At 42.9% G+C, this 27,803-nt stretch overlaps 1 protein-coding gene across 1 annotated transcript; it reads right to left on the bottom strand.

Annotated features, from left to right (window-relative positions):
* Nucleotides 1-2,440: 2,440 nt before the first annotated feature.
* C2H8orf37 (chromosome 2 C8orf37 homolog) lies at nucleotides 2,441-27,803 on the bottom strand. The gene is made up of 6 exons (XM_036179756.1): nucleotides 27,551-27,803; nucleotides 24,429-24,516; nucleotides 21,952-22,019; nucleotides 21,343-21,408; nucleotides 14,596-14,691; nucleotides 2,441-5,033 (listed from the first exon to the last, which is right to left on the bottom strand). The coding sequence occupies exons 1-6, from the start codon at nucleotides 27,715-27,717 to the stop codon at nucleotides 4,880-4,882; spliced, it is 639 nt and encodes a 212-aa protein (XP_036035649.1). The 5' UTR covers nucleotides 27,718-27,803; the 3' UTR covers nucleotides 2,441-4,879.

Genomic DNA, 27,803 nt, shown 5'->3' with positions numbered 1-27,803 from the left:
CTCACACCAATAGACAGGTCATCCAGACAAAAACTCAATGGAAATGCTAGAGCTAACTGATTTTATAAACCAAATGGACCTAACAGAACATTTTCAGAACATTTCACCCAAACACAAAAGAGTATACCTTCTACTCATACCTCATGGAACTTTCTCCAAAGCTGGACACAAAGCAAGTCTCAATAAATGCAAGAAAACTGAAATAACATCCTGTATCCTACCTGACCACAAGAGATTAAAGCTGGATTTCAACAACAGACAGCTTACCAACTCATAGAAACTGAATAACTCACTACTGAATGGAAAATGGGTCAAGACAGACATTAGGAAAGACATGAAAGACTTTCTGGAAATGAATGAAAATGAAAACACAGCATACCTTAACTTATGGGGCACAATGGAGGCAATGAAAGCAACAAGTTCACAGCACTAAGTGCCCACATACTAGCAACTTAACAGCATACCTGAAATCTCTAAAACAAAAAGAAATTGCATTCCAAAGGAGTAGAAAGCAAGCAGGCAAAACACCCATGCTAGGGGATGTCTTTCTGTATGCTGTGAATATATGTCGTTCCCATCGGTTAATAAATAAGCTGCTTTTGCCTATGGCAGGAGGGAAATCCAAGGAGAGAAAGAAAAGAATAAGGTGGAGTGGAGGAGACGCCAGACCGCCATCCTAGGAACAACATGTAGTGGGATGCAGGTAAAGCCATGGAACATGTGGCGTTACATAGATTAATGCTTATGGGTTGAGTTAAACTATAAGAGCTAGCTAGCAGGAAGCTTGCCATAAGCCATACAGTTTGTAAATAACATTAAGCCTCTGAATGGTTATTTTATAAATGGCTGCAGGACCACAGGGCCAGGCAGGACTGTGGGGCTGGGCAGGACCAGAGAAACCTTCTGGCTACACACCCATGCATATAAAATAAGTAAGTCTAAGAAAAAAATACATTAAAATGTGCTTTCGAGGACTGAGATTAGTAAAGTTAATAATTAATTTTTACTGCCTCCATCAAGAATGTTAATGAAAATGGCTCTAAAATTAAAAATAAACCCTACATTTATTGAGACAGACAGACAGACAGAGACAGACAGACACACACACACACACACACACACACACACACACAGAGAGAGAGAGAGAGAGAGAGAGAGAGAGAGAGAGAGAGAGAGAGAGAGAGAGATGTTTGTAGGCGGAGTTTTTCTGTGTCCTAGCAGTTGCTCCCAAAGAACCATAACAGACTTAATATTAATTATACATGCTCAACTGATAGCTCAGGCTTATCTCCAGCCAGCTCTTACAACTTAAATTAACCCATTTCTATTAATCTATGTCCTGCCCTGAGGCTCGTTTACTTCATCTACCAACTTCCCATGTTGCTTCTTGCCTGTCTGGCTGGAGACTCCTCAGATTCCATGCTTCTTCTTCCCAGCATTCTCTCTGCCCTGAAGATCCTGCCTATCTATTGGCCAATCAGCTTTTTATTAACAATGAGAGTAGTGCACAGAAATTAACATTTTCATAGTGTACGGAAGGATTATTCCACAGCAGATGTTATGTTTAAGAAACAGGCATCAGAGGACACCTTACAGGAATTGTTTTTTTCTATTATGTGGGTCCTATTGATTGAACTCAGGTTATCAGGCTTTGGAGGAAAAAGCTTTTACCCACTGTATCACCTCACCCACCCAAGACTAGCTTTTTTTCCATGGTGTCACTACTTCCAATGATGCTAAGTGTCACCTGGTTTTCCTTTTCCCCTTTTTGTCATTTGAGTTATCAGTGTAAAGGCTCACATGGTGAAAAGTAAATCAATGTCTGAGTATTATGAAAATAGATTTGGCTTTGTTGACACCCTGAAAATTTTCTGGAAACTTGAGAATGGACTTTACTTTGGGGATTGACTGTGTATAAGAAACATTGTGGAAAATGAGTTGCATCATGACAGGATGAGATGAGGGAGTCCAGCAGAATGTGATGTGTGCTTGAGAAATGGTAGGCAGGAGGAGGGAAAGGCAGAGGCAGAGGCAGAGGCAACTCAAAAAGGTACCATGGAACTGGGAATACCTTCCTGGTGGCTTAGGTAGGTTTAAGTCTCCCTAAGCAAGCTCCGAGAGCCTTTTTCAAAAAAGTTGAATTAGTGTGTATCTTTACATACCACTTCCCCTTTTTTTCTGAGATGGGGTTTATGGTTCTGGTTGTCTTGGAACTCACTATGTAGACCAGGATGGCCTTGAACTCACAGAGATCCTTCTGCCTCTGCTTCCAAGGGTTGGGTCTAAAGGTGTGCACCACCATGTTCAGCTGTGGTGTGTGTCTTTAATCAGAGTACTCCAGCATCAGAGGCAGAGTGATCTCTGTGAGTTAAAAGCCAGCCAGAGCCACATGGTGAGGCCCTGTCTCAAAACAAACAAAAAACTCAAGCTACAATTTAAATAAAGTTAAGGTGGCCATGTTTAAATTTATTAGTGATGAAATAAAAAACAGCAGCGCTGATTTTTCTTTTAAGGAGCAAACACACCCCAGTCTAAGACCTGCTGGAATGAACAAGATGCACCATGACTTCAACAGATGGAATTTACTTCAGAAGGAAACAGAATGGTGTAACCAAACACCGTGATCATCACTTCTCACATTCCATGACTTAGTCCTAGCAGCAAGCTTACAGGAGAGATGCCACTATTCACATAGACCGCCCACATGAACCTCAAACTCAATAGCTCTGTGGGAATGTGGGAACATGAGTCTCAACTCTGGTTCTGGAATACTTCAGTTAGTCATTACTGAGCACTTTAGGGAAGGGAAACTTAATGATCATGCACTTGTGCACACACACACACACACACACACACACATGCAATCTTTTTTAAACCTTTTAAATCTAATCAGAGCATTCAAAAACATTGCATTTGTTTGTTTGTGTGTGCACACACGTGTGTGTGTGCATGCTTGCCATCATGTGTGTGTGCAGGTCAGAGGACAACCTGTAGCAGCTGGTTATCTCCTACAATGGAGGTGGGTGATGTGTTCAATTTTCTAGATATTTATAATGAAATAAAAGGAAAAATAAAAATGGAAAAGTTTGTCCTTTTAGAGGCAAAATAGATTAAAGATACCTCCTCCCCGCCCTTTTCACTCTAGACCAGGCTGGCCTTAAACTCAGAGACCTGCCTCTGCCTTCTGAGTGCTGGGATAAAGCCCTGAGTGGCCCAGCTCTAAAAACACATTCAAATCATTGCTTCAGTAAATGTACATACCAGAGTGAAAAGAAAAGATCATTACAGCTCACCAGATTAACCGGCAGGCTTCCTCTCTCCCCCTTTTTATTTTGATACGGGGTCTCACTTTGTAGCCCAATCCTCTTTCCTCATTCTTTTAGGTGCTGGGAGTTCAAGTGTGCACCAAGGCACTCAACCTTCATGAGTTTCTGGGTATGTATGTGCATGCTGCTGCTCTGTTATTTTTTGGGGAATACATGTTTTCAATAAAAATTTTCCATGTTTATTACACAACTATACAAACATAATTTTGAGTAAAAAGATTTATTGAAAGATAACATTTGTAAATATATCTTAATACAAAAATGTGAGCATCAGCCACTTAGAGATTTCTTTTGTTGCGATCAAAGTTTTACAAGGACATAAGTGTGTCATGGTCATGAAAAGCCTGCTTTTCTATCTTTTGTTCTCGTGTTTTGTACTGCCGGAATGAATTTAGGACCCTGCACATGCTATGTAAGCCCTCTACACTGAGCCAGACCCCCAGCCTGGGAAAAGGCTTTTGGAGATCAGAGTGATGTTAGGTAGCTGGAATGGAGTTAACATAAAACCAAGCAGACCATATCTGTGCTAAACTGTACATCCTTTCTGAGTGCCCTGTGTCACACACTTAAACTGAAGAATATAGACACACGGGAAGGAGATGCACAGAGGAGAATTTTGGCAGACTAGAAAGGTCCTGAAATACCTATGGGGCTGGGAGTTGAAACAGAGACAATGCATTTCTTGAACATGTTACACTATGATACAGTTTCTCCATCTCAGTGATAACAGGCAGGAGCCCAACAGGCTACCCACTGGTTAGCTATGCCTCAATAAATGATGGATCAGCCTGATAATGCTAGAAAGTCCACAGGTTGCCTGAAAAGGTTGCTGCTCATTTGAAGGAATTAGGAAGTATACTTAAAATCCAACAATAGTCCTACTTATTTGAAGGACTTTAGTAATTTTAGTTACATCAAAAACCTTTTATATATAAATAGATATTTGCTAATAGAAAACTAACTTTTGATATTTCAATAAGCAAAGGAGGGGAGTATGCTAAACATGGTAACATTACTATTACTATTATTATTGTGCACAATCCTGAACTGCGTGGGTGAGACAAGATGTGATACATATAGGCAGAGTTTACAATGCACTGTACTCTTGACAACCCTCCAGTTCATGATGGTTATCTCATGTTTAACTTGTGGTCTCTGGTAACCACGGATCAGAGCAGGAACCATGAACACTTACATCCAATGACCTCTCTGCCCTGGCAGCTGGGTGCTTGTTCATGGTGACACACGAGGAGTATGTGAGAGCTTTAGCAGTCAGAGCTACAGTTGCTACAGAAAGGCTGTAAGCCTGCATAAACACCACAATTTCAATCCCTAACTAGAGATAGGCTAGTAAATTCAGACATTCCTACTGGGTGAAATGCCCATGTCCAAAGAGCACCTTTGCAGAGTCAGTCCATTTGGTCTCCGACAATTTGTGTAGTTATACAACTCATTGCCTTTTTCCCAAGGGCACAGTCCAGCTACTGACACCCAAGCGTGGTAATGGGGCTTGCTCTCATAGGTGCTGCTTAGAAGGTGCGTGCTCTGCATTCTCAGTGTTTACCACAAACCCAGCGAAGCTGATGATCTGCCTGCAGGTCAGTCAGTTCTTCAACCGTTCTCCAGCTACACTGGCAGGCATACGCCCGTGCTCCTTTCTTCTGGATCAACTTTGCTTTTAGTTTGTGGAATTCCGGCATGTTGTTTCTGTGGCAAAACAGGCAGGCTTGAGCATAGTGTCCACAAAAGAAGGAAAAGTCATGCTTAGGTGTTCTGTTTGACTGTGTTTCTCAGATAGCCATACTTTTTAATGGCACTCTTCTAGATGTGATTGTTCTGATGTCACTAGGCAGAGATGAATGGGAACAGAATGGGGAGTGTGAAGGCTCCCTCCCTCCTACCTCAGACACTCACGTGGGTCATAAAGGCCTATGGCAGGTGAGAGGCTGTGGGCTTCTGATGCATTAGCTACAGCACACTTTTTACCAGGAAAACAAGTCTGTTAGTTCTCTCTGCTGAACTCAGTTATTTCTTTCATTAGTTTAAATCACCTGCTTCTTTAGTATAGCAGCAACAAAGTACCTCTCCTGAAGTGTTAATAATGCAAAAATTAACGGAAGCAATGAGAAGACAATTACTAAAATGACAACTATTGTCTTTGATTATTATAATAAGACAGAAGTTACTCTAAGTTTAATGATTAAAGAAAACCAATTATGATCTTTATGATAATTCATGTAATATGTTTATGAACATATCTTTGGAAAATAAAACTAGACAAGCTAAAAATAAAAAAACATTGGGGGTTAAAAAAAAAAAACAAAGAGAAATTATGAAATGCAAGCATTTGCTGAAGAGGCGTGGTGGCCATGATCATTACTTACTGGTATCTCTGCAGAAGGCAGTTTCCAAACTGCCCTCTGGTGGTCAATGTGTACCACATTCACTACTGCAGTGTGCAAATTCAGACACTAGACGGTGGTGAGAACCTAAGAAAACCCTGGAGACTTTTTGGGCCAAGTGTCTGAGTTTAGGGAAAGTGAACTCATACCAGTAGTGACCTAGCTAGGGTTATGAAGAACTAGGGGGAAAATAGAATAATCTCGGTTTATTAGAATGAAAAAATGAGTCCAGGAAAACCAAGTTAATGAAATGAGTTAATTCTTTCCTCACTCTTTACTCAATGTTCACTATATTGTGTTAAACTTAGCACTTGATATTTCACTGATTGCTTAGAGATTTTAAGAACAGGAAACATGGATACCAGAAGACTCAATAGCTTTCAAGTACTTTTAAAGAGGCACTTATCTTAAAAGTTTAGAAAATAAATCATGCCATTATTTTCCTTTAAGGAGAACATATTTTAACAGAAAAAGACAATCATTTTATTAAGCTATAGTGGCAGGATGGTCTGCAGATCCAGTTTCTGTTTCCTTTACTATGTTCTGCAGCATGTGAAGGCTAGCATATGTGTATTCCCCCGACTTGTGAAAGAACACAATGCAGCAACTGTGCAGCATCCTGCAGCAACTGTGCAGCATCCTGCAGCAACTGTGCAGCATCCTGCAGCAACTGTACAGCATCCTGCAGCAACTGTGCAGCATCCTGCAGCAACTGTGCAGCATCCTGCAGCAACTGTGCAGCATCCTGCAGCAACTGTACAGCATCCTGCAGCAACTGTGCAGCATCCTGCAGCAACTGTACAGCATCCTGCAGCAACTGTACAGCATCCTGCAGCAACTGTACAGCATCCTGCAGCAACTGTACAGCATCCTGCAGCAACTGTACAGCATCCTGCAGCAACTGTGCAGCATCCTGCAGCAACTATGCCCCTAGCACCACGAAACACAGATGCGGCTATGCTCCGGGGACGCCTGATGACTGTGAAACCTTTTATTTATTCACTAGCTACCCTGCTTTCTTGGGGGTCAGCTCCCGTTTTCCTGGTATTTCATTCACTCTCTACTGCCCTTAGTTAACTAGATCACATCCTAATCTGACACAGAGGAGGTGGTCCTCCTCTTCCCACCCCAACTCCTTTTCCATCAGTATTCAAGACCCATTGCTCCTTCCTTAATAAACACCCTTCCTTTACCATATAAGCCTCCAAACATATTCTTAACAGAACAACCCCTAACTCTGCATTGGCTTTTTCCAAGCTGCCCTCTTGGGTAACCACACCCATTCTCATGGCTTCAGGGACAGTTTCAACAATGCCTGTAATCCAATGTCTAATTCTTCCTTTGAAATGACACTAGCACAGTCCATGTGTGTGAACCAAGACAGAAGCCTCAGGAGATTCGTCCTAAGATGCTGTCTGTAGTGTCTCTTCGCCTTTCTCACTGCTGTGCTTCACAAAACTTCATTCATGAATTACTGTAACATCTCTTCATTAATTCTCCTGATTCTCCACTGGCTGCTTTCCCTATATGGCAGTCCATTGTGGTGGTATTGTGTTCCCCAATATATTGTGCACCCTAATAAATTTATCTGGGGTCAGAGAACAGACAGCCACTAGATACAGAGCCCAAAAGGGGTGGCTAGAAAATGGGAAGGGTAAGCCACAGCAGAAGCTGGGCGGCGGTGGTGGTGGTGCACGCCTTTATTCCCAGCATATTGGAAACAGCCAGGCATGGTGACACACGCCTTTAATCCCAGAAAGCGAGCCTTTAATCCCAGGGAGTGGGGGCAGAAAGAGAAAGATTATATAAGGCGTGAAGACCAGAAACTAAAAGCATTTGGCTGGTTCAGCATTTTAGCTGGTTAAGCATTCAGGCTTTCAAGCAGCAGTTCAGCTGAGAGCCATTGGGATGAAGACACAGAAGCTTGCAGTCTGAGGAAACAAGACCAGCTGAGGAACTGGCGAGGTGAGATAGCTGTGGCTTGTTCTGCTTCTCTGATCTTCCAGCGTTCACCCCAATGACTGGCCTCGGGTTTGATTTAATTAATAAGAGCATTTAAGATTCCTGCTATAGTCCAGTATCCCTTAAAAGCTAAAATCTGAAGTTGAGTGTGGCGGTAAATGCCTGTAAGCCGAGCACCAAGAAAACAGGCAGGGAGATGCCACAAGTTCAAGAACATCTTGGTCTGCCAAGCAAGTTCCAGGCCAGCCAGAGCTACAATGCGAGACCCTGCCTCAAAATACAAAGTCTGACTAGGCTTCTCTCCAAATTAAAAGTATTCAGTGGTGAGCCCCTGTTGAAAGGGTTGGATTTAAACTCCTTATTATCGCTGAGCTCTCTATCCTCTTCAGCTCTTGCCCCCCCCCCCCCTCATTCGACCTACTCTGACTCCCACCCATGCCATGGGATCTCACCTCTCTGTGTCTTTAAAGTATCCCCAAGTGCTAGGGACATAGCTCAGTTCAGACTGCTCACCTAGCCTGCTTCAAGTCCTGATTCAAAGTCTCCCCTGACTACAGCAGGCCTTCTGGGTGCTGCAGGAGAGGTGGACCCACCAGCCCTGCCCGCTAGCTCTGCTGTCACTCTTAGCGCCCTGCTCTCCACCCCTTCTCCCTCTCAGAACTGTGCTTCAGCAGGAGCTGGGTGCTCACCACCTTAAGAGCCCATTTCTAAGAGTGGCTGCCATCTGTTGCTAAGCAATGTTAAGGAGTGACATGAAATAGATGATCAGTGATGGGCGCCTTGATTGAGATAACCATATTCTTTAGTTGTTTCATTCTCTTGTTTTCGAAACATACTCTTAAGTATCTTGAGGGCTCAGATTGTATTTTCCACTGACTTATGTAACAACTACCAATTTAGTTTTAGCAGTATAATAATTCTAGTAATCACTATTTTAGGTAAACTATATTCTAAAATGAGACTACTAAAAATCTAGAGTAAAGTGACTGGTGTCTCTTCTTTGCTTTTGTGATAAGGTCTGATCTTGAACTCACTGTCCTCCTGCCTCGGTTTCTAGAGTGTACCCCCACGTCTGGCATTCTGGAAGATTGAGACACTGTACATTTCTCATGTAGCAAGCTGATCACTTACAAACGTACTCTGTGCCTGTGCTTGCTCCTGTTTGGATGTTACACACATCTTACTATCCTATGCTAGTCTCATAAAAATTCATGTCCATGATGGTGACTTATGAGAATTTTCAGACACTTGTTAAGATTAACCAGAAGACAGTGAATAGCAAAACCCAACCCAACCCAACCCACCAACCACATAAACAAACAAACAAACAAACAAACACAAACAAACCCCAAAGGGGACTGAAATTTAATTTTCCAATTCTGAGAGTAAAAGGGGTTGGAGCTAAGAGTAGGTGGTTTGAACCTGGGATTTTGGGGCTACACTAGATTTTTTTTTGGGTCAGGACTGTGAAACTTCTGGAATTATATGTTCCATGTGCTTTATTTGGTGTTGTGTATACATGAGTGCACAAGTGAGTTTATTTCCAACTGAGATAGTGGTGAGAGAAGCAGGCAAGACGCATGATGAACCACATCTGGAAGGACAGAGAAGGTTTGAGGACAGAAAATGGAGTCAGATGTGTCAGGAGAAAGGACCTGCAAAATCAGAGAGAAAGAATGAGGTACCAAGGATTGTGATGCAGCTAGGTGGGGGTGGAGTCCATTGTGGGAAGACAAGGTTGGAAAGAAGTTGGATCATGGAGGGTCCTGAAGATGGCATTTTAGGAATCCGAACAGTCCTTTGTGAGCAGAAGAAGCCTGGGCAGGATAATGGCATTCTCAGAGCTCTGCCCTGATGTGGAGCAAGCAAAGGCTGTGGGCACAAAAACCAGTGAGGCAACTTCTGGGTTCTCATTCAGAACACATCCTTATTTAGGCTGACAGCAAACAGTGGAAGAAGGTGAGGAGGAGGAGAGCCAGAGCCCACATGACTGGACAAGCAGACCAACAATACACAAAATGAGCAATGCAAAGCCCATGGTATACTTTCACAGGGCATGGTGGTCGGAAAGAAAATGGCCCCCAAAGGGGGTGACACTACTAGGAGGTGTGAGCTTGTGGAGGAAGTGTGTCACTGTGGGGGCAGGCTTCCCTCAGTATGATGGTCAATTTGACTTCCTGTTGTCTGCAAGATGTAGGACGCTTGGCCATTTCTCCAGCACCATGCCCGCCTACATGCTATGTTCCATGATGATAATGGACTGAACCTCTGAAATGGTGAGTCCCCTCAACTCAATGTTTTCCTTTTAAGAGTTGCTGTGGTCATAGTGTTTCTTCAAAGCAATAAAAACCCTACTTAAGAAATTAGTACCAGGGACTGGGGTATTGCTGTGACAGACCTGACCATGGTTTCATTTGGAGGAATTTGGACTTTGGTATTTTAGTCTGGAAAGCAGTAGAATGCTTTAAGTGCTGCTTAATGGACCATAGTAATAGGAGCATGGAAGACAATGGTGATGACTGTGATCTGATGAACTGTGGTGACCAAAAGGTTTCAGAGGAGAAGAATGTTGTTAGTATGTGGCCTAGAGACTGGTCTTGTGATTTTGGTGAAGAATGTGGCTGCTTTTTGCCCTTGTCTGAAGAGTCTGCCTGAGGCTAAAGTGAAGAGTTTTGGATTAATTTGGTTGGCAGAAGAAATCTCAGAACACTGCTGTGGATATTGCTCTGTGTAAATAAAGTTCTGATTGGCCAGTGGCCAGGTAGGAAGTATAGGCGGGACAAGAGAGAAGTGAATTCTGGGATGTAGAAGGCTGGGGGAGACACCGCCAGCTGCCGCCATGAAAAGCAACATGTAAAGACACTGGTAAGCCACAAGCCATGTGGCAAAGTATAGACTAACAGAAATGGGTTAATTTAAGATAGAAGAAGTAGATAACAAGCAGCCTGCCACTGCCATACAGTTTGTAAGCAATGAAAGTTTCTGTGTGCTTTCTTGGTTGGGTCTGAGCGACTGTGGGACTGGTGGGTAAGAGAGATTTGTCCTGACTGGGCCAGGCAGGAAAACTCTAACTACAAATGGCGTCCAACGTGACCTAAAACCTGAGAAAAAAAGATTCTAAATGGAGCTAAAAACAGCGTCCTTGTTGTCTCTCTCAAGTTAGTGGCAGCCTGCCCGTTTGAGCTACTATGGCGGGTTCCTGGCCTGTGCGTCTAACCTGCAGTGTGCCGGGAATGAAGAATGTACAAGCGGCACTTTACTCTGCTGCATGGTGGATTGAGCCTTTGCTAGTTAAAAACAACAACAACCAAAGGTTTCTGGGCTATGAACTGCTTTGATAGAACTGCTTCTGATAGTTGATGGTACACATGGCTCCAGACACAGAGCTGGCGGTAAACTGTACCACTACCATGTTGGGAAGCTGAGGTGGGTGGAGCCAACAGCCACACGTCTTACAAAGATGGATATTACACAGAGAATCTGGTTTATGTTGTCTTTGGGATTTTTAACTACAGAAAAAGATTTGATTATAAAAGCTGTTGAGTTAAACAAATATGTAAATTTTAAAGGTACCTTGACTTCAAATTTTGGATATAAGGATATGTTGCTTTGGAAAAGAGTCTCTGCTTTTGTTTCCACAGAAAGCCAGAGGCTGTGGATTTGTTCCAGATTAAGATATATCAGGTTTGATCAGCCAAGACCACCTGAAAGGTCTCCGATGACACCATGGCCCAGATGATCTGACATCCAGAATGGTTTCAAGGCAACTGGCTCAGAGGTTCACCCTCACGGACTACTCCATAATCCTAAAATTTTCTTTGTATCCCCATAAGATACAGCGCCCGCCTCCAGCAGGAAGTAGTCAGAGAAACTACGCCCACATTCCCAAAATTATCAAGCTGGCTTTGGAGATGGAATTGGCTCACTCCTTCTCTAAATCCAGACATACTGCTAAAAGAAATGGTTAAGAGATTCTTGTGTCCCAAATCAGAAGAGCCCTCTGGGGTGGGACAGAGAAAAACCAGTATTTTTCTTTAAAGCAGGTTGATTATAAATGAGATCTCTTTCTAAAGAAGAAAGGGGGATATGATATAGATATAATAGGATGAAAGGGTAGATTAGGGAACTTACTTCTAAAGAGCAACAACTTGTTTAAAATGTTTTACATTGGTTTAGATTTTAGTCTATTGATACAAACTTAGTTAATTTTGTTATATTGTGTGTATATTTCTACTCTTGTTTAAGGTATTATGTTTATATAGCTCATTTAAAATTGTAATGGATAATTAAAAATAGATTGATAATTAGTCATCTATGATAATCATACTCGTAGCCATGTTAGTTAAGTCTTCTAGGTATACACAGAGATATTTCAGATAGATAGGTAATCTTCCAATACTTCAAAGACCTACAGAATATGGCATTTAAAATATTTTTAAAATTTAGACTTTCTGGACAGTGAGACATGTCTGCTCCTGGCAGTACCGATTTGCTTCAGAGAGGAAGATGGGCATTGAAAACACTTCATATCTTATCTTCACCTTGGCAAACATAGCAATTTGGGCTAGAAACTGTTCTTGCCTGGATTGCTTGATCGACTGGACATGCAGGACCCATAGAAAGGTGACCACTAAACTTTGCTTGACAAAATGGTCCTTCAGGTTCCTGCTTCACAGAGGAAATGGTCAGACATTCTACAGGACACTGAGAGAAGTGACCAAGAGACTCTAGCCCTGTGGGCTGAAGACAATTGCCCCAACTTTACAAAGGAACATTAGGTGACTGTCCAGGCTGCCAGCTGTCTCTGTCTACCCTACAAGACTCCTGAAAAATGCTTACATCCTTCTTCCGGTTCTCAGGTAATATTATATCCTTCTGAAGTTTTTGATGTGGTTGAAGACTAGATAGTTATAATTTCTTCAGTTATGATACAAGATAAGTTAGATATAAAACCTTAGACTCACAAATATAAGATAGATAGGATCTCTTCTTTAATATTGTAACTGTAATTCTTGCTTGATAATTGTTTTGTTATATGTAATTGTACTATGTAAAAGTTAAAACCTTCCTTTAAAAAAAAGAAAAGGGGAAGTGCTGTGGATATCACTCTGTGTAAATAAAGTTCTGATTGGCCAGTGGCCAGGCAGGAAGTATAGGCAGGACAAGAGAGAAGTGAATTCTGGGATGTAGAAGGCTGGGGGAGACACCGCCAGCTGCCGCCATGAAAAGCAACATGTAAAGACACTGGTAAGCCACAAGCCATGTGGCAAAGTATAGACTAACAGAAATGGGTTAATTTAAGATAGAAGAAGTAGATAACAAGCAGCCTGCCACTGGCCATACAGTTTCTAAACAATGTAAGTTTCTGTGTGCTTTCTTGGTTGGGTCTGAGCGACTGTGGGACTGGTGGGTAAGAGAGATTTGTCCTGACTGGGCCAGGCAGGAAAACTCTAACTACAGAACACCCTAGTACAGACTCTGTCATGTGGTTATTAGTGGTAACTCTAATGGAGATTTATAATGAAAAGGAGCTAGTTGAGCAGGGTAAATTACAAAACAAACATTTTGAGGAGAAAAAGAGTAGCGGGAAGTAGAGCAGAGCTAAATTCTGTGTTCAAGAAGATAAATGGTTTAAAAAATGGAATAAGGGGAGTGGTGACCTCAGGGCAAGATCCTACCCAGCTAAATTTCCAACTTGTGAATTAAAGAAAAGCTTAGAGCTGGGGGTGGTAGTGCACGTCTTTAATCCCAGCACTGGGAAGACAGAGGTTGGCAGATCTCTGAGTTTGAGGCCAGCCTGGTCTCCAGAGCAAGTTTTAGGACAGCCAACCTTGGGCAGTGAAGGACAGAAAGCTGGTGCAGATGTCATTAAATGAGGGGTTCCAGCCCGAGCAAGCAGCAGAACTTGGCAGTTTGGTCATGTGGCTCTGGCTTTAGAGTTAAGGACTGAAGAAAGGAGTTATGGAATAAAGCCAGTGAGGCCAGGCATATGTCGGGGTGTCCCTGAATGGAGGCTTAGTAGAGAGGCACTTTCTTAAAGCTGTGAAGTTGAAGCCTGGATTGACTTGGAGAACACAAGATGTTAGAGATGCCACAGTCATGGGATACCTGCCGAGGAGAGCTGCTAACAGGGACTGGATCCAGCCCAAGAGAAAAGAAGTGTGTTGCAGTCAACAAAGCTGAACAGAATTGGAGTCTGAAGAGCATTCTGACATCAGATGTGGAGATACAGTGTTTGGGGTTTGCTCAGCTGGTTTTCAGTCTTGCTTTGGTCTAGTATTTCCTCGCTGTGCTCCTTTCTCTGCATTTTGGAATGGTAATGTATATCCTGTGCCATTATGTGTTGGAAGTAAGTGATCTGCCTTTTGATTTTGATTTTTACAGGGGATTACTGTTAAGAGATTCCCATGTGTTTCAGAAGAGACTTTGAACTTTAAAATAAGTCTGAGACTATTATAGACTATGGGGACTTTTGAAATTGAACTGAATGCATTTTTGCATTATGATATGGCTATAGGCCTTTGTGGACCAGGTTGTGGAATGTGGTGGTTTGAAGGAACATGGCCCCCAAAGGGAGTGGTGCTATTAGGAGGTGTGGCCTTGTTGGAGGAAGTGTGTCACTGTAGCAGTGGGCTTGGAGGTCTCTTTAGCTCAAGCTTCCCTCAGTGTGACTGTCAGTTTTACTTCCTGTTGTCTGCAAAATGTAGGATACTCAGCTATTTCTCCAGTACCATGCCTGCCTGCATGCCACCATGCTTCCTACCATGATGATAATGGACTGAATCTCTGAAACTGTGAATTCCCTCAACTAAATGTTTTCTTTATAAGAGTTGCTGTGGTCATGGTATTTCTTTCAAAATAAAAACCCTAACTAAGGCACAGGGTGAAATTCTTCAGAAACATACCTGAAGAACAGGTAATCACATGACTTGTCCCACATATAGTCATTGTAGCTCACTATCCGGAAATCACAGGCTATACAACGTAGTCGGTCACATGCTCTGGCCAGAGAGAAAGAAATATGCATTAAAGATGATTGCTGTGTTTAAATATGAAAGTACAGTGGCATGTTCCAGATAACTGAATAAGCAATAGGAAGGTATGGATTAATGACTGTAATTGTTTGTATTAAAGGACTGTTTACATATTTAAGCTTTCTGGTTGGATGTGGTGACACACTCCTTTAATCCCAGCACTTGGGAGATATCCTAGCACTGTGAATTCAAAGCCAGCCTCTATATAGTGAATTCTAAGCCAGCCAGGACTACACTACACAGCAAGACTCTGTCTAAAAAAGGGGAAAAATTCCCAGGTTAATTTTCACATCTATGTTATGAAGGTTTGGGATAATACATATACAAATAAATATTACATGGACATAAAGTGAAGAGCAGATTGGCAGATCGCAGAATGTGAACTGCTGCACTGAAATGAAACTGTCTTCCATAAACTACCATTGCTGGGATCATCAGTTGTTTGTTTGCCAAGAACCTGGCATCAGGGCTTTCATTTTCTCGCTACCAAGCAATCACTGAGAACCTACATGCTCGACCTAGACTTTAGCACAGGTGAACTAAACAGTATCCCGGTAAGTAAGCTGTCAGTAAGTCAGAGGACAAAGGCTCTGAATGAAATGACAGTGGGGCACGGGAATCAGAGCACTGGGAGGAGACGGGCTGGAATTCTGCGCAGGGCAGCCGGGACTGGCCGCACTCACAAGGTGTACTTGAGCGTTTTCTTTAAAAACTACTAAGGGATATTTGAGGGAAAAAAGGTCACACTTGTACGTAGATGGCAAAGATGCAATGCAGAGCAACATTATGATCATGTGGACAGCAGGGCCAGACAGAGGCACTCGGTGACTGTTTAAGAGGAAGAAGCGCCAAGCATGTCTCCTGTAGGCACCTGTACTTGAGGCATTAGGTGCCAACACGGTACCGCTGAGAAAAGTAATAGACAGCAAGGTTAAAAAGAACTATGAATTGGTGCTTCTGCAACAGAGACGGAAAGCTTCTCCATTTAATATTTAATAAACACAATCAATGGACACATTTAATAAAAACTAAAAGTTGATCAGTTGTTAAGACACCCAGGGAGAAGAGAGGAGGACAGCGATGGAGAGAAAGAGAGGGAGAGGGAGAGGGAGAGGGAGAGCGAGCGAGTGGACATGTGCACATGCACCTGCACAAGCATGAGCAGTGAGCACGCACAGTAACAGTGCAGAAAACTTCCAGCAGTCAGTTGTTGTAGTCCTACAGACAAAGTACTTCAGGTGACAACAAAGTGACAAAGACAAGAGACCCCGTGTGACCAGTGAGGCAGGGCACACTGGCTCTGCACACAAAGTGCTTTAGTCAAGGAACTTCTCTGTGACTCAAGTTTTCTTTATACATTTTCCAATTTTGCTTTTTTCTTTTCCATAGTGTACTGTTTCAATATACTAGTATACTTTTTTCAGTAATATTTCTGCAACAAATAAAACAAACCAATTATTAGATTTTCCCCTTCAAAATTTAAAATATAGGCTAGGCAAGGTGGGACATGTTTGTAACCCCAGTACTTTTAAGATGGAGGCAGAAGGATCATCATTGGCTTCTTGGTGAGTTCAAGGCCAACCTGGACTTCGTGAGACTATCTCAAACTTTAGACATGTAACTTCAAAACTAGTATAATACTGGGAAACTTGGTCTCAAAGTTTCCATGAGAACGAATGCTTAATATTTCTTCTTCTTTGCCTTCATGTGAGCCACCATGTGGTTGCTGGGAATTGAACTCAGGATCTCTGCAAGAGCAGCCAGTGCTCTTAACCTCTGAGCCATCTCTCCAGCCCCTTAATACTTAATGTTTCTAAAAGTATCAATCACAACTAAACAGTTACAGTGTTTCATAAGGAACTCCTTTTAAACTGTTAGTGGTTGCTGACCTGGTGTTCCTGTGGCATTTCAACCCAGTTAGTGGCATTCATAACATTTAACTGGATTCTGAATGTAAGTCAGGAAATACAAATGATGGTTCCCAAGGCTCCCATAACTTGTGTTCTTATGCAGATGTAGTTTATTACATACTCACACAGAGTGTTAACTTTAATGCCTTAATACATATGTGTAATTTGGCTGAATTATTGCTGTTGTGGGAACCATACTTTAGGTTTTCATGACATTTTGTGTGTAAAACCTCAACCATTATGTTAAATATAGTTTTAAATTTAATTTAAAATTTAGTAGTTTATCAAATCTATTCACACTACTATATTTTCTTCCAAACACTGACCTATGAGAAGACTAAAGCCAACATGCAGCTAAGAAATCATTCTGCTGCTATGATGCACTCTGCTGGGTCATAACTAGTGCCAACCAATGGGCTAATCCAGCCTTGCAAGGAATTTACAATACACTAAGAGAGAACTTGCTTGGCTTGAAGGGGATGCCTCAGCCTGGCTGTGGTGGCAAACCTTTAATCCCAGCACTTGGAGGAAGAGAGGCAGGTGGATCTCTGAGTTCAAGGCCAGCCTTGTCTATAGAGTGAGTTCCAGGACAGCCAGGGATTTACAGTGAAAAACCTTGTCTCAAAAAAAACCACAAACAAACAAACAAAAAATCAAAACAAAAAGAAAAAAAAACCCAAAAGTAAAGGAAAGGACACCCTAATCTTATCTACACCACTTGTTAAGGACACCATATTCCCACTACAGCTCCATTTCCTTCCCATCAGCTGGGCAAAGGACTTCAATGTCCACACTTTAAAACTGTCTGTGTCACCCTCCATTGTAGCTTAACATAGCAATAAAATAAATAAGACAAATAAGCACACTGCAGCTGACTTCCTTTATGACCTGAACATCAAAATTAGTACTTAGTTTTAGGACCTATGAATATTTCCTTCAGAACTCTTTCATTTATATACTTGACTCCTTGCTTTCTGATAAGGTCATGTTTCAACAACCTCACCCCCCAAGTTCAAATGGCATATAACATATTTAATCTATAACATGTCACAATGCAAAGCAAGCATACTGGTTGTTAACCCTGTGACTGAGTGGCTCACTGTCCCTGCTCAGTACACAGAAAGAACCACACTACATACTGCTAGTCTGGGAAAGGATAAAACAATTTAAAAATTAAAATATGGCTAATATTAAATGTGTAAGCTATGCCAGAGCTACTGTAAGTCAAATATCTGTGAGCATAAAATAATACAAAACCATCATTCCAATGAAGAATAAACTAAGGTTTTTTTCCCTGTAAAATATGGAGGGACTATACTAAGGAAGGTGTTTATATGTTTATCCAACTAATAAGCAGAACTGACCATTTTATGGATGTACATAGCAGGAATGCCCAAAACAGAGTTCTTCCACATAACCGCCCAGACTGTAGTTCTCAGTTAAATCCCTTCAGATCTACACAGAGGGCTAGAAAGTCTTCATACTTGGACAGTTTCAAAATAATTTTGGCTGGCTAGGCATGGTGTCACATGCCTGTAATCTCACACTTGAGAGGTAGAGGCAGGAGGATCAGGAGTTCAAATTCATCCTTGGCTATATTGTGAGTTTGAGGATAGCCTGGGCTACAAGACGCCTCACATCAAAACAAAAACAAACAAACAAACAAACAACCAACCAAAAACCACACAAAGCAGCAGCTGTAACAGTGGGAGCAGTTAGGCCTTCCTTTTTCACACAATGGAATCCGGCATAAGAATCCAATTCCCAATCTGAGCCCTTGCTTTGTAACAATGCACCTACTGATGCTGGACACATCACCTGGGAGCCTTTTTGTATCTAGGGCTGGGTGAAGAAACAGGATTTTGCTATATAGCTATGGTAGGCCTGGTTTTACTATGTAGTCCAAGCTGTCTTCAAACTTATGGTAAGCCTCCTGCCTCACACTCTTAAGTGCTGCGGTTATAGGCATGAGCTAGTAGGCCAGGCTATTTGGAATCATTCTTTCCATTCATTTATTTACTTCTGTGTGTGTATGTGTGCTTGTCAGAGGACAAGCTCCAGGTTTGGTTCCCTCCTTCTACCCTGTGGGTTCTGGGGATCTAACTTACATCATGAAGCTGGGCTGCAATGCATTTGTACCCCCTGAGCCACTTTGCTGGCTCTCTGGAAGTTGTTAACTTTATGTACCATGGACATTTATTCCTCAAATTCTATCACTTCTATATTCTAAATCTAAACTCTGACATCTTTTCCCTACAGTCAGTTACACCAGGCCACAGCTACCTTTCTCTTTCCCCAGACTGTGGTGACTACAGCCCAAATGACTCATCTCCTGGAATCCCCAAACTCCAAGCCATCTAGCAGTCTGTAGCCCTTTTTCTTGCGGTGCTGTGAAAGGGCTCACGATATCTGCAAAATCTGTCTGACTTTCAAAGACCAGGCTACTGAGTGAGGCTTTAGATGATAGTGTCCCTTCTTAAGGGTTGGTGTATGAGCGCAGAGTGACAAGAATGCTGTCATCAGAGCCTTCCTTGGCAGGCTCTGTGTGTAACCCTTTCCTTTTTTACCTGCTTCTTTGCTGGTCACTTTGTTTTGGTGACTAGCTCAGTATGGTGATATTTCATTTGTACTGAAATGTGATTTTATTTGTATGTTAATAAATAAAGTTGCCTGGGGGGTCAGAGCTACTAATAACAAGTCATAGCAGAAGCTGGGCAGTGGTGGTGCACACCTTTAATCCCAATCACATGACAGGCAGATCTCTGTGTGGTCAAGGATACAGCCAGCATGGAGACACACACCTTTAATCTCAATACCAACCATAGAGACCTGGAGGTCTGTATAGACAGGCAGTGATGAGGAGGTCATGTGGTTGGGTTTACAACCAATGAGAAGGCAGAACAGGAAGTCAATAAAAAGACAGAGACACAGGAAGTAGGTCTCTTGCTGAGGGGAAGGACAGCAGTGGCAGGAAGGGTAAGAAGGCAGTTTTAAGTCTCAGCTCTCAGCTACTGCTGTGACCTCTCGGGCTTTTAACTCTGCATTTGGTTCTGTGTTTCTTATTTCATAAGACTGTTCATCTACAGCTCAGGGCTTTGGGTGCACATACAAAACATTTAAAAGAAGAAACAAACAGAAAGGAGATTGAAATGGGTCAAGAAAACGAATCTGTAGTAAGTGAATCAAGCACATAAGACAAGAGGGGCATGTGCTGGGAAGGGGCACCATTCTAGACAGGGAACAAATGCTAAGGTACTCAGAGGCAGGGGAATTTGCGTGGGAAAGACAAGTGTTCTAGCACAGAGAGCGCCTGCCTAGGGTTTATCAGGGAAGAGACTAGAGACAAGAGGAAGAGAAAGCACTTCGGTGAGGACAGTAGAGAGTTTAGAGTGGGAGAGATGGAGCTTGGCTGCCACGGGAACCGCAGAGAGGCAGTTCAGCACTGGCATCTGGAAAGTTGGATGTGGATGAGCTTAGAGAAGCCGGAAGTGGATGATGGTGGAAACTGCTGTTGGGAGGTTCTGGGAACTTGACAAAGGTTGCCTTAGGTATCATAGCTCTGAAAATGAGTGAGTCCAACCAAGCTAAGCCAGGTAACTGAGGAAAGACAGACAGCAAGACGACAGCTTCCTCTACAATCAGTGTGTATCTGCTTCTCTGCGGAGCTAGGCCTCAGCACAGGATCCTCTTTCAGCGCTTGTGTTCAGCAGGCAGCATCCAGCTTCCCCATGTCATTCTGGTCCTATGACCTCTCCCTCCCGGGTTCCTAAAATCCAAGCTGGTGCTCCCCACTTCTATTCAATATAACAACCCTCCAGAAGTGTGCTCAAGATGTAATCACTCACCAGAGTCTTCTCCTCTTAAAAATGAACAAAAATAAACAAGTGTTTTAGAAACAACCAAGCGAGAAGATAGGAAGAATGTAGGTGAGTGGGCCTCTGCCAAAAATGGAGGAGCCCAAAGTAGGCGGGCAGAGCAAAGAGCTGCTCACAGTCAATTTTCTCCCAACCCGAGGAAATGGTGATGGAATGCACTAGAAGTGATGGGGGTTTGCAGTGAGTGACATCTTGACTGCTTACAAAGAACTCTACCAGAGAGCAGGGGCTTGAAGGGGGTGGGAAGAGACAAGATATGGCAGATTTCTATTTTAGAAACATGTAAAGTCAAGCTGGAGAACTTGGTGAACAAAGACCTTTAGCTTCTCAGGTTTTCTGGCCATTTAAATCCATGAGGCCAAGGCATGGCATCTGCTGTACGGCTGCACCACTCCACAAGGTACTCTTCCACCACTTGGAAGAAAGCACACTTGGGCACTCTCCTGGTGCTCTGTGAAAACCTGGGCAGGACTTGAGTGACCCCAGTGGGGCTCAGAAAGGGCACTGATACAATGAACATACACCCTAACACTACAACCTTTTTCTTTAATACAGGTCTTGCTGTGTTGGCTCAGGCTGGCCTGGCCTCGAATTTATAGCAACCATCCAGCCCCAGCCTCCCACATGCAGGGATTTTAGGTATTGCCGTCTGCACAGCTCAGCCATTACTGGTTACTTGCTGAGACTGTTAGATGAGTCAGAAGAGTGTCCTTTGACTGGCGAATACAACACACAGCTCTCATTGTAAAGCGGACTGATGCCAAGGCAGCAACAGCTGTGCTGTACCAAAGCGCAGCCCAGAAATAGAGTATACGACACTTCCCACATCCTACCTCTGTGAAGTATTTGTTCCAATCCCACATGGAATGGCGCTTCCACTGAGATACACTGGACTGCAACTAGATGTGTTCAGCAGATGGAGAAAAATGAAATGATAACAAAAAAAGAAACATGAGAAGTTAGTTTGGTCTCACTGAGTTTATGTTCTTGTGATTATAGTATATGCTTTCCCCTAGCAAGCCAATTATTTGAAGGAGGAGATATTTATCACAGGATCACTCTCTTAGGATATAACCTGCATCCAGAAACACTTAAGGAGTTAAAAATGAGTCACAGAAAAATGTGTGCCAATAATGTAAGGAATAAAGTAAATACTAAAGTATGTAACAGAACATTAATTTTGAGAAACCATTAACACTTTTCTTTGAACACAGCAGAAAATTATTTACAATAGCAATAATCTCCTACTTAATTTCCTTTACACTAAGGGGGTCATAGATCCTAAGCACACTCCAGATATTGCTAGTGGTCTTTTGTCTGAAGGCCAACTGGTGCTTTGTTCTTCAATGCCACTGTTGTTGAAATGGTAACAGAATCTACCGGCCTAGCCTTGAGGCATCTGCTCACTCAGCGTAGAATTCACCAAAGCAATCTCAACTTACCTTTTACTGAGGCCTTGAATGGAAGTTCTGACAGATGTGTTACTTGAAGATTTAGATTTAAATTTTTGCTAAAAAACAAAACAAAAATAAAAGACCAAAGGCTTAGAGAACTACTTTATAACAATAATATTTTAAAATGATGTAAATAAAACATTTGATGGTATCCTTTCTAGATACCCCAAAACAGTGATCAAAACTTTTTAAAGGCAGGAGGGAAGGAGAGCTCCCCAAGGAATTTGCAAATTACAATGTTTTCAGCCCAAGAAACTGATCTACTGCCGTTATGCATGCTAAGATTTAGTCACTTTATACCTCTTCAGTTAATACCAGGGCTCAGTGATTTCATAGGAAGGGCATGTTATTTAAAACTTCATTCTGGAAAAATTCAATTGAGGAGGGGGAAAACCCCAGGCCCATTTTTAAAGGCTTTGAATGGTACTTATCTAAACTAAAAATAAACACCTGTGCAACTTCAGGATTATTAATTTTGATCAAATGTAATAGTATCAAGCAATATATGACCATGGAAAATTCTGAGCTGCCTAGCCATAGCCATATAGTAGTTCCTTATGTTCTATTAACATCACCATCATTAGTAATCATTTATTAAGTGTTAACTGGCATAAAGTAGCAAACATCATAAACCAAGCACATACTAGGACCCACCAACCAGCAAGAGGAAGCAAGACAGGGAAAGACATCTAAAACTATGCACAGACATGCCTTCATTTCTTCTAGTGGCCAAGAAGTATAAGAAGGAAAAATATTTCACTTTACCATCTCTCTTAATTTTTATCTGATGTTAGGCAGGAAAATATTTTGCTACATCTATAAACTACAATAGTGTCCAGAGTATCTTTCATTTGGGAAGCATGTCTCCTGCAGGATGTAGGATCACAACTGGGGCTCTAAGCTGGCAAGCTAATGTGTGCTTGGTTCCTGGGGTTTACGGTCTGGGTCCAAGAGCAATTTACAAACGAAGTGAGAGAGAGAGAAAGAGAGGGAGAGAGGGAGAGAGGGAGTGAGAGTGAGAGAGGGAGAGGGAGGGAGAGGGGGAGAGGGAGAGGGAGAGGGAGAGAGAGAGAGAGGGAGAGAGGGAGAGAGAGAGAGAGAGAGAGAGAGAGAGAGAGCGAGAGCGAGCAGAAGTTGGGGTCAGGAACAGTACTTCCAGGACACATCAGATGCCCTCCTGACAATGTGAGTACGCAAGTCACTCAGATTCTTGTTTTCTTTACCTGATAAATATTTTACATAGACCCGCTCTCTCCTTTATCCAGTTGGAAAACCAGATATAGTATCAATCAATCAAATCAATCAATAAAAACAAACCAATATAGAAATTCACATTCACTCAGGACTTACAAAACCTACAGAAATAAGGTAAGTCTGTTAAGACAAAGCTATAGTTTATTGGTTCAAATTTACACATGTGCCTTCCTTACTGTACTTAAGACATTTAAGCCTGTGTGTGGATGGAAAGGACAGAGGTTCTATCTGGGAAGGAAGGCAATAAAGTATGATTTGCACAGGTCTTACATTATATTTTAAATTTTTATTTATTTTAAAAAAGTCCACCTGCGCATGATGGCATATGCCTATAATTCTACCACCTAAAAGGCTGATGTGAGAGGATCACTACTTAAAATTCAAGGCCATCTTGGGCTAAATAGTGAGAGACTGTTTATGATTCACTTAGAGTCACAATAAAATCACTTGGAGTGTCTATAGAAGACAGAAAAGAAGAAAAGGGCCACTGGTGTGGGGGATGTCTTACTGGAGGGATATTAGAACGAGGCAGTGTAAAAACAGCACAGTGGCAGTGGGGATGGTACTAAAGAGATGAGGAAGAGAGGAAGGGAGGGTTAACCAACAGAGTGCATGAAAGAGCCACATAGAAACCTAGTGCTCTGTATGCCAATTAAGAAGGATCAGCTCATTTGAAAAGTTCAGAGAATAAAATCTAGAAAAATAGCAACATGTTTAGAACAGGTGATGACGATGATGATGAGTTCCTCACACAGTAGTATATAGGTGGCTATTACTTTTTGAACTTTTTATACAGTTAAAATAGACAAACACAGCATTAAAATATCTACAGTTTAGTCAAATCCACTGGTTTGGGGAGTAACATTAATGTCATTGTATTCTAGACACTAAAAACGTCCCTGTACTGAAAGCTGACTGCTCTGGGCCTTTCAGAAAGGTTAAGTTCTTGGACACTCCCCAAGAAGTGACCAACTTGATCTGTGTGAGATGACTTCTCCACTAGCAGCTTTTCCGATCTCTTACTCTTGCTGAGATGGTAACAGAGACACACAGAGTTTCTAATATTTTACCCTCTACAATCTTTTAAGTGGAATAATTTCTTTACGTGTACTTCTCAGAGTTCAAAGGATTACATCTGGGTGGCTACTGTGCCTTAACTTTTGAGACTACTCTAAGCACCTTAAATAATGACAGAATTACTATACACTTACAAAAGATTTTTGGTTGAAGTTAGGCTCCTCAAATATCTCATCAATAAGACTGTCAAGGTCATCTTCCTTTTTACAGGTTTCTGTTGACCTGAAAGAAAGCAGGCACACACAACATAAACCCTCACTGGGACTCAGGACATACTATACTTCTTTCCAGTTGTGATAACCAAAAGAACTTCTGGCCACTGCAAAACCATCACCCGTCTAGAGACACTGACCTAGTTGAAGAGATTTAATGTCTCTGATCTTCAGACACTTGACCCATTGAAACAGTATCTTTCAAACTGCTTTCAGGTCTGATGTTCTATCTCTGGTTTCATCTCTACGTCTCTCAACTACAGTAAAATTCTTACCTCAAATCACTACATTCAGTCTCTCTCAGTTCCAATCAGAGGATTAATCTTTCAGAAGCACAGGACACAGTTGTGTATGAGGCCTTTAACTTGGTTTTTGAGACAAGGTCTTAATGCACCACCGGGTGGCCTGGAACTCAGAGAGCAGTCTGCCTCTGCCTGAGGTCAAAGGTGTGCTCCACTGGCCCAGGCTATAAAGATGTTCTCCTTTAGTTTGGTGACATACTGTCTAGGTTCTTTTATCATATAATTCAAGAGTTTCGAAAGGCAGATCGACACTTAAGCGCTTCCTTCCTTCCTTCCTTCTTCCCTCCTCCCCTTTTCCTTTCTCTTTCTTTCTTTCTTTCTTTCTTTCTTTCTTCCTCCTCCTCCTTTTCTTCTTCTTCTCCCTTCTTCCTTCTTCCTTAGTTTTGAGACCTGGTGAAAGGATATACGGTGCTGGTTTGGTCGACGGCGGAAGAGTCACGAACCATGGTTACCAGAGTTAGAATGGGCTTTATTAGAGAGAAGAGGGGGCAGGACACACACACACACACACACACACACACACACACAGACACACACAGAGAGAGAGAGAGAGAGAGAGAGAGAGAGAGAGAGGTGCGCACGTGGGGGTGCATGTCTGGCTTTTAGGCTGGGACACAGTTGCCTGCTGCTGTAATAAGGTGCCAGATGAGACCCCCGGGCTGTGCATATACAGAATCCTTACACCTGGTCTCACTAAATTATTCAGCCGGGCCTCCAGCTGGTTCTTAGACCAGTGCCACCAGGTCCACCAAATTTGGTGAATGAAGACGCAACACCACTCACCTCCCTGGGTGACAGTGGTAACATATTTGGAGATTTAGCATACAGAAAAGACTCAGTAGATGATAGCTGTTATGATTACAGCTATCATCTCAGATATGGTATTTTCTTTAAGTATCCCATCTGTTTTGTCCTGAACCACTTTATTACTATTGCGGTATTTCACTCAGCCCATATCGGTCTTTAAAAGAACACAAGCCATTCAAATTTTTTTTTCCTTTTTTTAAAAAATAGTTTTGAACACTTCAACAAATTATATGCATTTACCATTTATATTACAGCTGTTTCTGGTATCCAGATGTAGTATGGCCATTTCTCGTATTATTTGCAAAGCTATGATTTTAAGAGGCAGTTTCAGTATTTTCATTCGTAAAGAATAAAAGTTATGCCATCAAATCAGCAGGTAGTCTGTTCATAAACTCATAAATGGCTTCCTTTGGCTCAGTGCAAACATTCTATCTATACCAGAAAGGAACTGCATTTAAAGCTTGGCTTAGGGTATTGGTTGTTGCTTTTGCACAGCTTCCAACCACTGTGCCTGCTAAAAAGTCTTAACACAAATGATAACAGTTCCGGTTCACTAGAGGCTTCCTAAATGTGTTACGGTGGATGGCGTGGGGAGCACGTGGCACGAAAGAACGCATGCTTGGGAGGAGCCACACCAAAGGCCATCTCTTCTATGCTTCTCTGTGCTGGTTCTAAGATGATACATTCTTTCCAACCATAAAGGAACAACTAAAAGAACAAGAAGTGCACAGCGACCCTGCTGTGGGTACAACAGGAGATGGAGCTGTGTGGGCCAGAGAGGCATAAGCAACCCACGGAGGATAGTAATTTATAAGCTAATGGAAGTGTGTTTTCATAAACATCCCGCCAAATGAGGGTTGGTCAACTGAAAGCGGCCACTTTCGTTGTCCATTTTTATTTTTAGTTCTTTGTCTTGGAGCAGGCAACTCAATCAATACCGAAGAGATGGCCTCATGCGGCTCCTCCCAAGCATGCGTTCTTTCGTGCCTGTTCCTACACTCCAAGAATCCATCCATGTGCTCCTCACACCATCCACCTTAACACATTTAGGAAGCCTCTAGTGAATCGGAACTGTTATCGTTGTTTGTGTTAAAACAACTTTTTGGCAGTTTTTTGAGTTGGGGTTTCTCTGTGTAGCCCTGGTTGTCCTGAACTCTGTAGACCAGGCTGGTCTCGAACTCAGGAACCCTCCCTCCTGCCTCTGTCTCTGGAGTGCTGGGATTAAAGGCGTGAGCTCCCACATCCACGTAGTTGTCTATTTTAAAACATGCGTTGGGGCTTCTATTTTGAACTCTTAGAATCTTTTCAGTGCTTCTCTCACCCCCAGATTGAATCTTTATAAGCCAGTGTCATGGTAGGTTTTTTTAAGTCTGGTGATTTGGGTATACTGTGAAATCCCAGCGGCCCCAACCCGAGACGCGAAGCTACCACTATAACACGCTGACCTTTCCCAAATGTTCTAGGCAAGCGAAAATTTCCAAAAGATTCTAGTAAGGGTTCTTGCCAATCCTAAATCCTCACCTTAAAGGACAATGGACTGATGCTTGTTTATTTTTTGTTGTGGTTGAGACCCCCAAATACTTGGGTGTCCTCGACCTGGCTACCACCTGCGGGGTCCCTTGGAGCCACGGGGAGCGGCGGGTAACTGGGCTATTTGATTCAGACGTTCACAATGGCCACTTCTTTAACAATCAGGTCTCATCTAACTCCTCGAGCTCACCTCGGACAACAATAAAATGGAGCGGTTTTCTAACAACTGGCCTACGGGGGGCCACCCGGGATGAGAGGGCGGGCTGGGCCTCGGGGCCTCCCGCAGGCTCGCCCGGGGCGGGGTCGAGCCGAGCCCCGAGGCCTGCCGCCGAGGGCGGGGGCGCGCGGGGGCGGAGGGCGGCCTTGGGCCCGGCTGTCCCGGAACGTCCCCCCGCCCGCGTTAACCTGAGGTTCTCTTTCTCCTGGGCTCGGCTCCGGTCGCCGCCGTGGGTGCCGCCGCCGCCGCCGCCGCCGCCGCCTTTGGGCCGCTCGCCCAGGCCCAGCCGCCGGGGGTCGAGCCTGCAGAATTTGGTCTCGACCTCATCCAGGAGTTCATCCAGGTCCTTCGCCATCTTGAATTGGCGCGTCTTGCCCTCCGGAGCCAAGCTGGCGGGTGGTTTCCACGGCAACGCGAGAAACCGTCGCGCCCGCTCGCGGG

Source organism: Onychomys torridus, chromosome 2 (genome assembly GCF_903995425.1).
Source record: "Onychomys torridus chromosome 2, mOncTor1.1, whole genome shotgun sequence".
NCBI lineage: Eukaryota > Metazoa > Chordata > Mammalia > Rodentia > Cricetidae > Onychomys > Onychomys torridus.
The sequence above is the reverse complement of the archived record's forward strand: the minus strand, read 5'-3'. Positions and strand labels throughout refer to the sequence as shown.

Excerpts from the sequence above, each read along its gene's own strand:
- C2H8orf37 (XM_036179756.1), bottom strand. The coding sequence starts at position 27,717 with ATGGCGAAGGACCTGGATGAACTCCTGGATGAGGTCGAGACCAAATTC. Across the intron at positions 22,020-24,428 it reads ACTTCAACCAAAAATCTTTT|CAAAAATTTAAATCTAAATC; the intron begins GTAAGTGTATAG and ends TTTGTTTTTTAG. Across the intron at positions 21,409-21,951 it reads ATTCAAGGCCTCAGTAAAAG|TTGCAGTCCAGTGTATCTCA; the intron begins GTAAGTTGAGAT and ends GAACACATCTAG.